Source organism: Protomyctophum bolini (genome assembly GCF_963924005.1).
Source record: "Protomyctophum bolini genome assembly, chromosome: 9".
In the NCBI taxonomy this organism is placed as follows: Eukaryota; Metazoa; Chordata; class Actinopteri; order Myctophiformes; family Myctophidae; genus Protomyctophum; species Protomyctophum bolini.
Genome location: NC_137870.1, coordinates 28,425,871 through 28,440,067, shown reverse-complemented (window position 1 = coordinate 28,440,067; position 14,197 = coordinate 28,425,871). Strand labels below are relative to the sequence as shown.

At 43.5% G+C, this 14,197-nt stretch overlaps 1 protein-coding gene across 1 annotated transcript in view; it reads right to left on the bottom strand.

The window, feature by feature from the left end:
• The window catches only part of dscamb (Down syndrome cell adhesion molecule b), a gene marked incomplete at its 3' end in the record, with an annotated part of 192,844 nt that overhangs the window by 62,031 nt on the left and 116,616 nt on the right, over nucleotides 1–14,197 (bottom strand). Inside the window, exons 4-7 of the mRNA XM_080772257.1 lie at nucleotides 9,102–9,248; nucleotides 7,111–7,389; nucleotides 5,960–6,235; nucleotides 1,532–1,828 (exon numbers count right to left, since the gene is read on the bottom strand). Of these exons, the coding sequence (XP_080628383.1) occupies nucleotides 1,532–1,828; nucleotides 5,960–6,235; nucleotides 7,111–7,389; nucleotides 9,102–9,248 (999 nt within the window). The remainder of the gene's footprint in view (nucleotides 1–1,531; nucleotides 1,829–5,959; nucleotides 6,236–7,110; nucleotides 7,390–9,101; nucleotides 9,249–14,197) is intronic.

Genomic DNA, 14,197 nt, shown 5'->3' with positions numbered 1-14,197 from the left:
CAACATCACATGTGGAATCGTTCAGTATACTGCTAGAACACACACAGACACACACACACACACACACACACACACACACACACACACACACACACACACACACACACACACACACACACACACACACACACACACACACACACACACAGAGATCTCTAGGCGCACACAAGCAAGCTACAGATATAAATGTATTCATGCATACAGGATAAATATATTTTTCTTCAGGCTATTTACAAAGCGGCCCCATTTTGGAGCTCATTTCCAGATATGTCTATATGCAGCAAACCAGGATAATTGGTTTGACCTGAAAATGTGGCACGTAGAAATAGCACAGTAATAATTTTGGAGAGAGCGAGGTTACAGTATCACAAATACACCAGGAAAATTGCACTGGTGCAGATCCATGCTATATATATACACACACACACACACACACACACACACACACACACACACACACACACACACACACACACAGGCACGCACGCACGCACGCACGCACAGGCACGCATGCACACACGCACGCCCCTCCATAGAACAGAGGGAGGCTGTATTAATCAATGAATAAGGGAGAAAAGTATTCATCACTAAAACATTACCTGGAACAAAACAAACAAACAAAAAAAATTCAAACTCCCGAAACAAGTTCTATGATATTCAATAATTCATATTTAAGAATGAGTTAAACAAGTTCTATGATATTCAATAATTCATATTTAAGAATGAGTTAAACAAGTTCTATGATATTCAATAATTCATATTTAAGAATGAGTTAAACAAAAACAGACGTGAAAGTGTCTAGCTTGACCAATCCAGAGCAACATAACTAGCAGCTCTTCCCATTGGTTCCCAGAAGTCAGGGATAGTATCACCATTCACCACAGTAGTGTACTACATAAGGGATAATGTATGGCTGAGTGGTCATTGTTGATAGATAAATCACTGAGAGGGTGAGCGGAGGTGGTTAAAACATAAGCCATACATTATCCCGCTTATTACACAGCTTTAATACATAAATTAATAAGGGTAGTACTACTACTCAGGGATAATACTACCCTGAGTAGTATTAGTACTGTATCACCCCAGTAGGGTAGTACTACTACTCAGGGATAATACTACCCTGAGTAGGGCCCAAATTAGCAGCATATGGAAACAAATCCAGAACCGGTGAAAGACGTCAGCCGCTTGCTTCGTTCTTGTAGTTTTTTTTTGTAAAAACAAAAAAAAGAAGATCCTTAAGATACACTCGTCACACACTGAGTCCAAGGAACAAGGCCCCGCCCCCAATGCCGTTAACACCAATCAACCACCAGTCAGAAACAGACAGACAGACAGACAGACAGACAGACAGACAGACAGACAGACAGACAGACAGACAGACAGACAGACAGACAGACAGACAGACAGACAGACAGACAGACAGACAGACAGACAGACAGACAGACAGACAGACAGGCAGGCAGACAGGCAGACAGACAGACAGGGTTATGTGTATTGTTGTTGTTGTTGGAGGAGCTGATTTGACAAGCACCTCTTACGTTTATTCGAGCCTGGTGGTGGACGGGCCCGGCTGAGTTGCTGCAGGTGCAGCGGTACACGCCTCCGTCCTGCACCGCCGTGTGTGTGACGTTCAGCTGGCTGACCACGTGGCCCTCGTGCGTCTCGTAGTGGCCCAGGTGGTGCTGGCCGTCCTTGATGACCGGGTCGTCGTCCAGCGACCAGGTGCAGCCGGGCGGCGGCGTGCCCTTGACGTGGCACGCCAGGAAGACGGGCTCGTTGGGGTTCACCACCTTCTCACTGAAGGAGGACAGGATCTTAGGAGTGCCATCTGTGTCGGGTGGGGGGGGGGGGGGGGGGGGAGATACGCAAATTAAACATTAAAGATACTTCTGAACACTTGCATTAGACTCGACCTTACAGGCGTAAATGCTAAACTTAACTTAACTTTCTTTTATGTATTTGATGTATTACCATATGTTGTTCTTGCTTACTGTGAATCGCTCTGGATTAAGAGCGTCTGCTATGCCTAAATTGTAAATTGTAAACACTGTGATAACCACTTACATACTTTGGATCCTCTAGTCAATGCTCTCTCTCCCTCTCTTTTTAATTGCCGGTCTACAAGCTCACAACGCGTTGCTAGCCTAGAAACCAGACGAATATGCCAGTGCAGATTTGCTCTGGCACTGCTCAGTTGTAATTGGATTTCGCTCCCTCCGAAGTAGTGAGGGACTAGTCTAGGAAAATTGGCCTCAGATCCTGTGCAGCAGGGGCGTGGCCCAGTGCGTTGCGTTTCAAATGAAATGCGAATCAAAAGACAGGGGCGGGTTCCACATGGAGTGGGCGCTACATCTAAATAAGACGGAAGGGAAACAATTGCTCCTTGAGCGGTGGTGGCCTACTACAATTCAATTTGGAATTGGATTCCCTTCGGACTATTTTCATGGTATGCACAGTGCTTCAGACCGGAAAGGGGAGTGTCCGCTCAGATTCTGAGCGCAACGTACTTCCCTCACAGGGATACGTTCCTTTTTTCCCAGAAGTCTTTCTCGCCCGCCTAGTGGCGAAAAATAAAACTTCTGGGAACTCAGATTAGTGAGGGACCAATCAGGGTCCAGTATGCAAATTTGGTGCAGGTTTATCACCAGAGCGGCATTCTTTTTATCTGCCCCTTGGAAATGCAGGTTGCACACAGAGATTCCAAACTAATATCTTGCAGTGATATTAGTCTGGTCATGCCATTTTGTCCTAACATATGAGGTTTCCACATGACAGAGACAATATCGTTAATGTGAGAATAAGCACAAGTAAGAAGTAAGTAGACAATATAATGTCTCAAATGAACTATAGGATATCAAGTAAACAATGAACCTAGCATCTGTTGAAACATATACTTTACTACCCACTTACCCAGCAATCTTAATTAACATTGTGGTCTATAAAACACAAATCCAAGTAACAAAAACATGAGAACCGAGATATATCTTATACGGTGAACTAGAATTTATTGAAATACGGTGGCCAGAAAGGGATAGGAGAGAGGAGTGCTAATTGGCGAGTCTTCAAATTATGCCGGGAAAAATGGAAAATGTTTTGACTGCAATATGGGACTTTATTCCACAGATTGGGAGCCAAGAGGTAGAATTCTAGTCGCGTCTGGTCAGTGATCAGGTCATCAAAGTAGGAGGAGAAAGGCGCAGCTAGGTCACAGCAGGTATGATCCCATAGGATGGCCTGCTATCTTCTATCCCTGCAAAATGAGCCTTGAGAAAGACGCTGAGCCCTTAAAGGCCCTGCACCTGGCTGCAAATGCACTCCAACCAATTTGGTCTGATGAATGTAAAGTGGAAATTTATTCTGAATTCTGATGCATGTAAAATGGCAATTTATTCTGATCCATGTAAAGTGGCAATTTATTCCACTTCCCTGACAATTTCTGTGTCAGGAGATACGCAAATTAAAAAATAGAAAGATTCAACTTCTAAACACGATGTTGTCCATTTACATGTACTGTACACCCTCTAGTCTAGACCAAAGAGATTTAGGGCTTCTTTGACATTTTTTATATTTTGGAAAAAAAAATTGAATAGTTAAAATAGCCCATCAAACAAGCTCTCAACGTGACAATGTAGGTTGGCTAGTTGAACTATTCAAAAACTATTCACGAATAGCTAGTTTTTAAACAATTCAAAAATAGCGAATGTTTTGGGCACTTTATATAACATTCATAGTCTTTATTTTATATTGTGATAACATTCATAGTCTTTATTTTATATTGTGATAACGTCCAGTCTTTATTTTATATTGTGATAACGTCCAGTCTGTATTTTATATTGTGATAACGTCCATAGTCTTTATTTTATATTGTGATAACGTCCATAGTCTTTATTTTATATTGTGATAACGTCCATAGTCTTTATTTTATATTGTGATAACGTCCATAGTCTTTCTACACGGAATACCTTTTTATATACAAACATTCAAACATTCTCATCTGGTCTATACTGGTACTGGTACAGTATGTTTGTTGTGGCTAGATTTGTCTACCAGTCACTGCACACAGGATACTTATAGTATTATAGTGCAATAAGGTCTTTGTACTATAGCGTGTTATCAAAACAGCTCCAATCTACATTCCTATCCCAGGTTGCCTTATGAATATGGATCCAGGCGAGCTTTATTTCCAGACTTAGAGAAAGGCCGGCCTTCTGCTGCGTGCTGATAACCCAGGCCTGTTCCACATGATTATAGATTATCAATATCCTCTGGCCACGGGAGACAGTTGCCCAAGCAACGCCACCAAGGTAAGCTATCGGAGTGTGTGTGTGTGTGTGTGTGTGTGTGTGTGTGCAGTCTGATACTTCTAATGGCGGCCTATGGCGCAGAGGCACAACAGTCCCTCATTAACACACACGCCCTGTATTGATCCTCAAGGCCCAAATGTGTTTCTGTGAAGTCACCATGTGTGTGCCCGGGCAGGCAGGCACGCACACATGGAAGCAAGCAAGCACGCATGCACGCACACACGAACGCACGCACAAACGCACACTCCAACACTGGGCAGTTGTTACTATGCAGCTGCCGACCTATGATACACATGACATGATACAAGGACGGAAGTGTTTTTTACATAGTCAATACGTTTGTGTAAAATAAAATAGCACACAACAAACACACGCATGCAGCAGATGCACATACATATTTTCTAAAACTTCCCTTCTTTTGTGATCGTCTGTTTCTAGCCCGATTTGGTATAGTCTGTTCCTGTTGCCTGCGTGTTCAGCTAATCTTTTTTTATCGTTGCTGTCGGGTAAAAACCTCATAAATCCATATTCTACATTTTTATGGACATTTCCACCCGACAGAGACGTTATATGTGAGTACTGAAAAAATTTAAGTTGTCTTCCACGTCAACGTTTTTGCCCGTCTTCCCTTGCATTTGGTAGTCTAACTAGAATACAGGCTTATTTGGTTACAAAAATGTTTAGTTGTAGCCTATATTCCATCGCGTGATTATGTGCCCAAAAGAACAGATCTACAAGCTTTCAATACGCTATGAAACGGCGTGTTGACAACTTGTATGTCTGTTTTTTTGGTGGGTAGCTGGCCCGACGCACGTTACGCATCGGAGCTGATTGATGTAAACCGTAAATTTACAGTATTAGATATTTAATAGCTTATTTAAAGTTGTCACTTGTCAGTTGTCACAACGATATAGCTGTAGCTCTGTTTTGGAACATTGCACGAATAAGATGAATGGAAAAAGGTTCACTTTTCACACTACTTGGACATTACTTCAGTGGAAAGTAAATGGAGATATACTTCAGACTCATGTCCTGGAAATGGAACCAAGAAGGTTGGAAGTTTAACAGCCAGTGAGTAGTACATTGTGCCTTTCTTCCGGAAACTGGCTGTGGTGACGGTGAACAGCGGGGAATGTCGGTGTGGTGCGCATTGTCATTGATTTGATACTTCAAAAAGTGGCGGAGCCTACATTAATGTATAATATGAAGCTTTACTAGTCTGATAAACATTCATCCTGTGCATTTCGGGTTGGGTGTGTAGATCATCACAACTGTATTTCAGCCTTTAAAGCCGTAAATAATTCAAATAATTAAAACTGGAGGATTTTCTTTTTACTGAGACTCTGAGACTGCTATACTCGACTCGGTCTCGACCCCAAAGACTCCAGACTCGACTCAGACTCGAGCTCCGAGACTCGTGGGCATGTCTGGCCGATACTATCTGCCTTAGGTTGTGACCAGGCTTTTCTCTTCGCAGATGACTAAGGCTGGGACCGAGGTCTACTACTATCTCTTCTCATAGTCCCTCCCTAACATTTTAGTCTAGTTATTATTGGTTGACGAAACTGTCAGTATATTTAGTTTCGACGGACATTCGTCATTCAGTCGACAACATCAACGCTACCACACAACACAACAACTCCCACCCGCCTTACCTTCCAGGATGACCTGCACAAAGTCCTGCGCGGACATCTTGCTCTTCCTGGCGAAGCACTGGTAGGCTCCGCCGTCGCTCTTGGCCATGCCCTCCATGACGAGGTTCTCGCGGTTGGACCCGGTGATGCGCACGTTGTTGCTGGGGTAGATGATCTCTCCGTTGCGGTACCAGGACAGCTCGTACTCATCGGAGCCGCTCACACTGCAGGACAGCGACACCTTGCTCCCCACGCTGCCCTTCACCTTCCGAGGACTCACCACCACTTTCAGTGGCTCTGTATGCCAACCACAGCAATGGAAATAATTATTGTCAAGTATTTAAAGGTAGGCTAAGTGATTTTATTTTGTTCAAATAAGCTGTATATTGTGATAGTACTCATGCTATAGAGTGTTTGTTCAGTAACAGGAGTCTCCAGCTTTTTATTAAACAGAAAATGCATTTTCAGGTCGGGATAATTATTTTATCCAATCAGGATAGTAGAACGCAGTCAGGATACAGATTAAACAAGTGGAATTGTAAGTTAAATTGTAAATGAGCAGACAAAATTGGAACTGGAACACGCTGATAAATGGCTACTCTCTACTGATTGGCTGAAACTTTGTCACCTACCTGAAAATGTATTTTCTGTTTAGTAAAAAGCTGGAGAGACAGGGAGACTCCTGTTACTGAACAAACATATAGCAATGATCAGAATATACTAGTGATTTAACCTTTAAACTAAAAACCTTTTATTTTAACCAAAAATATAACTTACCCTATACCTTCAATTTAGGTATTTTGTTTACATTACATTACATCAATTTTATATAATTTACTGCCGGATGTTTTAAAGTAAATTAACACCCTATACTGGTAGATCACAATCTACCTTTTGGGCACCAAATGGAGTAGACTCGAGCATTTTTATGATAATTTACCAAATAAAAAAGAAAAAAAGTTAAAATATGGAGATTGGAGATGCCCGACAGCAACGATAAGGAAGATTTACCACGACAACAGACAGACATCATCAGCATAACCGGCACACAGACACACAACCGCACGCACGCACGCACGCACGCACGCACGCACGCATGCACGCACGCACACAGACACACACACAGACACACACACACACACATGCACGCGTCAGTCCTCGTTAACACTCACGTTTGACGAGCAGCAGCCCCATGACTTCAGCGTTGCCGTAGCTGTTCCACACCTCGCAGACGTACGTCCCAGCATCGCTGGGCTGCACGCTGTCTATCTGCAGCCCTGTGATGGTCTGCCGGAAGCGGCTGTCGGGCTCCAGGGGACTGTTGTCCTTCAGCCAGCGGTACTTGGGCCCCGGGTAGCCCGACGCCTTGCAGGGCAGCTCCAGGCGCTTGTTGATCAGCACCTCGCGACGATCGAAGCCGTCCAGGATGCCCGGCTCGGCGTTGGTGGGATCTATCAGAGGACCATGAGAGGACCATGAGAGGACCATGAGAGAGGAGAGGACCATGAGAGAGGAGAGGAGAGGACCATGAGAGGACCAGGAGAGAGGAGAGGAGAGGACCATGAGAGGACCATGAGAGAGGAGAGGACCATGAGAGGACCAGGAGAGAGGAGAGGAGAGGACCATGAGAGGACCAGGAGAGAGGAGAGGAGAGGACCATGAGAGGACCATGAGAGGACCATGAGAGAGGAGAGGAGAGGACCATGAGAGGACCATGAGAGAGGAGAGGACCATGAGAGGACCATGAGAGAGGAGAGGACCATGAGAGGACCATGAGAGGACCATGAGAGAGGAGAGGAGAGGACCATGAGAGGACCATGAGAGAGGAGAGGAGAGGACCATGAGAGGACCATGAGAGAGGAGAGGAGAGGACCATGAGAGGACCATGAGAGAGGAGAGGAGAGGACCATGAGAGGACCATGAGAGAGGAGAGGAGAGGACCATGAGAGGACCATGAGAGAGGAGAGGAGAGGACCATGAGAGAGGAGAGGAGAGGACCATGAGAGGACCATGAGAGGACCATGAGAGAGGAGAGGAGAGGACCGAGAGAGGACCATGAGAGGACCATGAGAGGACCATGAGAGGACCATGAGAGAGGAGAGGACCATGAGAGAGGAGAGGACCATGAGAGGACCATGAGAGAGGAGAGGACCATGAGAGAGGAGAGGACCATGAGAGGACCATGAGAGAGGAGAGGAGAGGACCATGAGAGAGGAGAGGAGAGGACCATGAGAGGACCATGAGAGGACCATGAGAGAGGAGAGGAGAGGACCATGAGAGGACCATGAGAGGACCATGAGAGGACCATGAGAGAGGAGAGGACCATGAGAGAGGAGAGGACCATGAGAGGACCATGAGAGAGGAGAGGAGAGGACCGAGAGAGGAGACATGTGTTCAGGATGGTTTCTCCTATATTCCTTGTGAAAAAGCCAAAAAAGCCAAAAGAGAATAAATAAAATAAAATAATACATTTTCAAAGAACTGTGGAAACGTTGTACGTACAGTATAGCATTCCTGTTTAGTCCCTCATCTATTACAGCGGTGGAAAGTACATTTACTTAAGTACTGTATTCCAATTTACAATCCTTCTAGGCTACTTTATTATTATCACAAAACTTGAGGTTATGCAATAACCGTGGTTATATCACAAAACATACATTACCCAGCCCTACACAATTCAGCCATTTGAAAATGGACGATCTACAATGCGACACTGTACATTGTGAAAGATCTTTATAAATGTTTTATAATTATTTCTACATTGCAGTATTGATACTTTTAGTAGTTTTTCCACCACTGTTACAGCAGTGTTACATCTGTTTGTGTATGTAGGCCAGGGCGTGCCCTACATACAATAAATACCATACCATTATTTCCCTGGGTGTGCAGTTGTGTTGTTATTGTTATCTATGCCAGGCCAAAGGCTGGGGACAGAAATTGCTGTATGCTTTCACTCCTGCATGTGTTTGCCTGTGCGTGCGTGCGTGTGTCCGTGCGTGTGTCCGTGCGTGTGTCCGTGTGTGCGTGCGTGCGTGCGTCTGTGCGTGTGTACGTGCGTGCGTGCATAAAAAAAGAAATTGTAAACACTCAAGTAAAGTACTAGTGCAGTACTTAAGTAAATGTACTTGTTACTTTCCACCACTGCCTGTTCACCAGCACTGACCTGACACGATGAGGCGGGCGGCGTTGCTCTGCCGACTCTCTCCGGTGTAGCGGTGTCGCGTGGTGCAGCGGTAGTTGTTCAGCCCATCCTCGGGCAGGACGTCCAGGATGTACAAGGCTCCCGTGGATGTGATGAGATATCTCTGTCCTGGAAGCAGATAAGGGAAAGAGGAGCAGGAGAGGGGAGGAGGAGGTTCAGTGTCATTGTATATACAAAGATGATATAGAACAGGGGTTTTCAACTGATTTTGACCCATGGGACCACCATTCTGACTAAGAGCAACCTGGGGACCACCACTATTGTGTAGGGTGGGCTCAAAGATATGGAAACAAAAAATTATGTGAGCTTATACCATGATCACAATATCTTTAATCATATTCAAGGGCTTTTGGAGAGAATTGACTCCAGACTCTAGGGAAGAGGTGTGTGTGTGTGTGTGTGTGTGTGTGTGTGTGTGTGTGTGTGTGTGTGTGTGTATACTGTACAGCGGATGTTCGTTATGCATCAAGGCAATTTCTGCACTACACTGTCAAATAGGCCTACAGTATATCTGACTTTTGTTCAAGCTGTTAATAATCATGAGTTTCATAAATAAAGCACTTTTAAACTGAAGATGATGGCCAATGTTAATAATTGAAAAAAATATATATAGAAGATCTACCGTATACGAGCACATGAAACGGACTACACGTTTGAGCTTGACTAGTTTTAGGTGTGCTGTCGCTCTATTATGCTGTGGCATAATATCGTCTCCTTCGGGTGGAAACTGTTACTTTTCAGGATTGAGGATTCAAATAAAAAGAAGATAGCAAAAGTAGTAGACCGACAAGCTTGTGGCGCTGCATTTGGAGCTTGTGGATCTGCTACGTTCGATGCTTCCGTGTAGCTGTGATCAAGTGGGGGCGTTAATTTGGAGATAAGAGGTTTCTGCATGGCGGCAACGATAATATAGTGTCTAGAAATCCAAAGGGAACACTTTAAACTGTAGACTTGGGGCATTCAGCTGGTGCTCTTATCTAGGTCGATATGCCATGGGTGTCGCGGTAGAGGAACATTAAATGCATACATTGCAAACATGATAAGCAACAGATAGTAAGGAGTGCATGTATCAAAGCCACGGTGTCCAATGTAAGTTAACACACATTCACTGTGTCTGTTCAGAGGCCACGGGATGCTACAACACGTCAGCTTGCATATAATGACGAATATGCATAACTTTAACTTTCAAACATGAATGCAAATTACCTGCATTTTAAAACCACATAACCCTTGACTATAGCATTTACAGTCCATTTGTGCTGCAGCCGCATTTCCTGGTTCTAGTGAGCGAGCTGGGGGCCCACCACTGTACTGGAGGAAGCCAATCTGTCCTGGGCTGTCACCACTGGTACACGACATGCTGTAATATTATATTAATTCCGTAGATCAAACTGGGCTGAGTGGGGTTGTCAACATCTATAAGGAGAGAAACGTTCCTTGGCGCCATCATATGCATGCCCGCATTCCCGCGGGAGCAGATTGATGTCAAAACTGATCGAAAAAGCAATTTACAGGAGATTGTCTTCACCGCGCGGTGGTGAGCATGCTAAAGTCCCATGCATACTTTGTCGCACGCCACCGGTGTCTCGCTCAGAATAGCCGATCTGCAAGCTCACAACGCGTTGTGGATGCGACACGTTGGGAGCTTGTAGATCTGCTATTCTCGGTCGTTCTCGGCGAACGACATCGTTGCTCACTGAGACCGGAAAGACGTTGGTGATCTTAGGGGCCCAAAGCAGCCCAAACAAACATCTCTCCAATTCTGTATTGAAAGTCTAAGCAACTACGTATAGGGAACAATAGTAAACCGGAGCAATAAGAGTAACAAAATGTATAGCAAAAACATCCATGCTATATACTGTACATACAATATCAATTGGCATCCAGCTTGGAGTCATTAGGCTACTTGTGCATGCATTTTCATCTTTCATGTTCTTGTCTATGTTTTAGAATTATTATTTACCACTAAAACCCTATAACCCTATAACTATGAAGGGAAAGAAGCAGATCAACAAGCTGTAGCTTGACTATTTCAGAAATAATAAATAGCCTACATTGAAAAAGGCTTAATAAAATGGGTCTCAAGTGGTTAAGATCACAGTATTCACAGTGTTGGAATATCAGTGGGCTGAGAAGAAGACGATCCTCGTCCCCCTCACCTCTTCTCAAATAAACAGCATCAACATCACACTGATAAATCCTACTGTATGTACAGTATTCTGCTCTGCTGTACTTGATGCTACGAGGCTCTCACTGAAATGTACAGTACAGTACCCGCTTCAAGCTCAGAAGAAATGTTGCTGGGCAGAACTGTCTGATTACTGGCACAGCACAAACCTAGTGTACATACATGAGCATACAGTACCTATACTGTGGGAACAAGCAATGGAAAAGAATCAATCAGGTTTACCTAAATTACATTTCTTTGAAACCCTAGATTCCATGTTAACATTGACGATGTTAGACCGTTTTAAAATTACATTTGAGATTACTGCAGTTTAAAACAGGCAAAGCATGCATAATATGCTTACATTTGATATATGCATTTTGTACCGATTACACGATGAAAGGAAATCAACCTTGTGGGGGTTAAGCAAATAGCGGGAATGCGGGGTGTGTGTGGGGGGGTTATAGAGGAACAGAGTGCAGCTATTGTGAGGATTTGACCTAGATAGAACCAACAACAGAGTCCACCAGTTTGATATCCTGAAGGGGTTTCACTGGTTTACATGCAGCGCTCTGAGACAGCCTGCACAACCAGCAAGTGGAATCCATAAAGAGAGGAAGGTGTGTGTGTGTGTGTGTGTGTGTGCGCGCGCGTGCATGCGCGTGTGTGCGTGTGTGTGTGTGTGTGTGTTCAAATGTGTGAAGCATAATACTGTAGTATTATGTCCCAGTGAGATTGGTGCACTGTTAATGTAAGTGTATGTATTTAACCCTGAGAGTTACACTACAAATTATTTTAATGTTAATTTTTTTAATATATATTAATAAGGTTATGGAAAGAACATACTGTACACTCATGTTAACTATTGTTACTCTGCTATGTACTATACAAACCATATATATTATGTTAACAGGCACACATCTACATTAATTCCGGAGAACATAAATTCCACTATACTAGAATTATATGTACAGTATACTGTACATAAAAAACAACAACAGGAAAAAGAAGAAAATCACACCCCGCTATATTCAAAAAATAAACCACTGCACGTCTCAGCTAGCCTGAAGTAACAACACCATTTCAGCGCTTGTGTTTCAAAGCTGACCAGTAGTCCCACATTGCTGCTCTTTTATTTCTATTTCCCCCTTAGCTCTCTCCTCCCCTCCGGCTTCCTCTCCATTTTGTTTCTGTACTACTGGTCCTCTGAAACCTCAGTCTGGAGTCCATCTTGAGTGAGAGACAAAATGCTATTTCTCTCTCCAGCCACTGCGAGCTGCAGTATATACTGCAATTTTCTCTCTCCTCCATGCTCCTTGAATGGCTTTTAAGACGGTGTGTTGTGAGGGGACCAACAAACCCACCGTATTTGTCACAATGCGACACGTTGTGAGCTTGTGCATTAGTCAGTAGAGCTGATATTTTAGTTGGGGAAATATTTGGAAGCTATAGGGACACCAGGTTAATGTGATTAATATACCACAACATTAACTCAATTGTTATTATTATCGAACATAAATCAAACATATCAGACAGACAGGAGGTGTTATGAAACAGTGAATGCAGACAGACAGACAGACAGACAGACAGCTGGTACGTGTTGTAACACAGTGAATGTAGCTTCCTGAGGGCGACAGATAAAATGACAGCTATAATTGTGTTGAAGGAAACACATTGCATTGTCTCTATCTCTCCCTTTAGTCCTCCTCTCTTTAGTTCTTTCTGTTTGTCTGAACCACTCCTTAATTCGTTCTTTTCATATTTTGCTGTGCCTTGCAGATATGAAGGAACAAACTATAGCGTCCCTGGCATTCCACATTCATAAATGTTATTTCAGTCAGCACACGCAGTAACGGTCCTTGAACATGAACATCATGCCAAATATATTGCCTGATGTAAGCAGTGGTGAAAAGTAACTAAGTATATTTCCTAAAGCACTGCACTTAAGTACAGTTTTGAGGTATTTGTACTTTACTGGAGTATTTCCAATATCCAATACTTTTACTCCATTACATCTCAGATCCGAAAATTGTACTTTTACTCTTTTATTTTTGTATTTATTTTTTACTATAATTTTTATCCCACGATTTTGTAACCCATTTTTCACCCCTGTGTCAATTATCTAATGTGATCCTGGGCTCTACACACCCTCCACCAACCTAGTCCCCATATATGGGGGACATGGGGAGAGCAACGGACTTGAACTCATGCTTCCTTCATGCCTGAGTGTCCATGTTTGTACTTTTACTCTTTAGTTACTAGTTTCTTTGAAGATTTTGATTATTATTACAAAACATACAGTACAGTACAGTACAGTACAGTACAGTACAGTACAGTACAGTACAGTGACCCCATGGGGACCCTCACACGGTAACTGTAATTTCTCGACCGTTTCGGACGCAGTGCGGCTCGCCGGAACAGGGCCGGCACCCTGTCTTCTAGACCCTGTGGGTCTAGGGACCCCCCGGAGACCCCCACACGGAGTTGCACCACTCAGTTCACACGGGTGTGATTTTTAGGGTTATGTATGAGTCATATTTGTCTCACGTATAGAGTCTGGAACTACTCCTCCCAAAATCCCAGTAAGGAAGCTGCCATTTCGTTTAACAAAAATATATTTTAAAATATCTTTACATTTTGATTTTTGAGCCCCTCCTATATACAGGTTGATTTTAGTTCAATGTTTGTTTTAAAAACGCCATTGACAATGAAGGGAAAATGTACGTCATATTGTCTCTTTATTGTTAATGGAATTTAATGTTTGTGTTGACACCCTTTGTTTAACATCACCATTACATCACCTAATCAACATGAGTTAGACTTTAGTAGCGCCCCTCACTTCACACGGGTGTGTTTTTTTATTTCCATTCCTGCTAAGCAGCAAGCTATA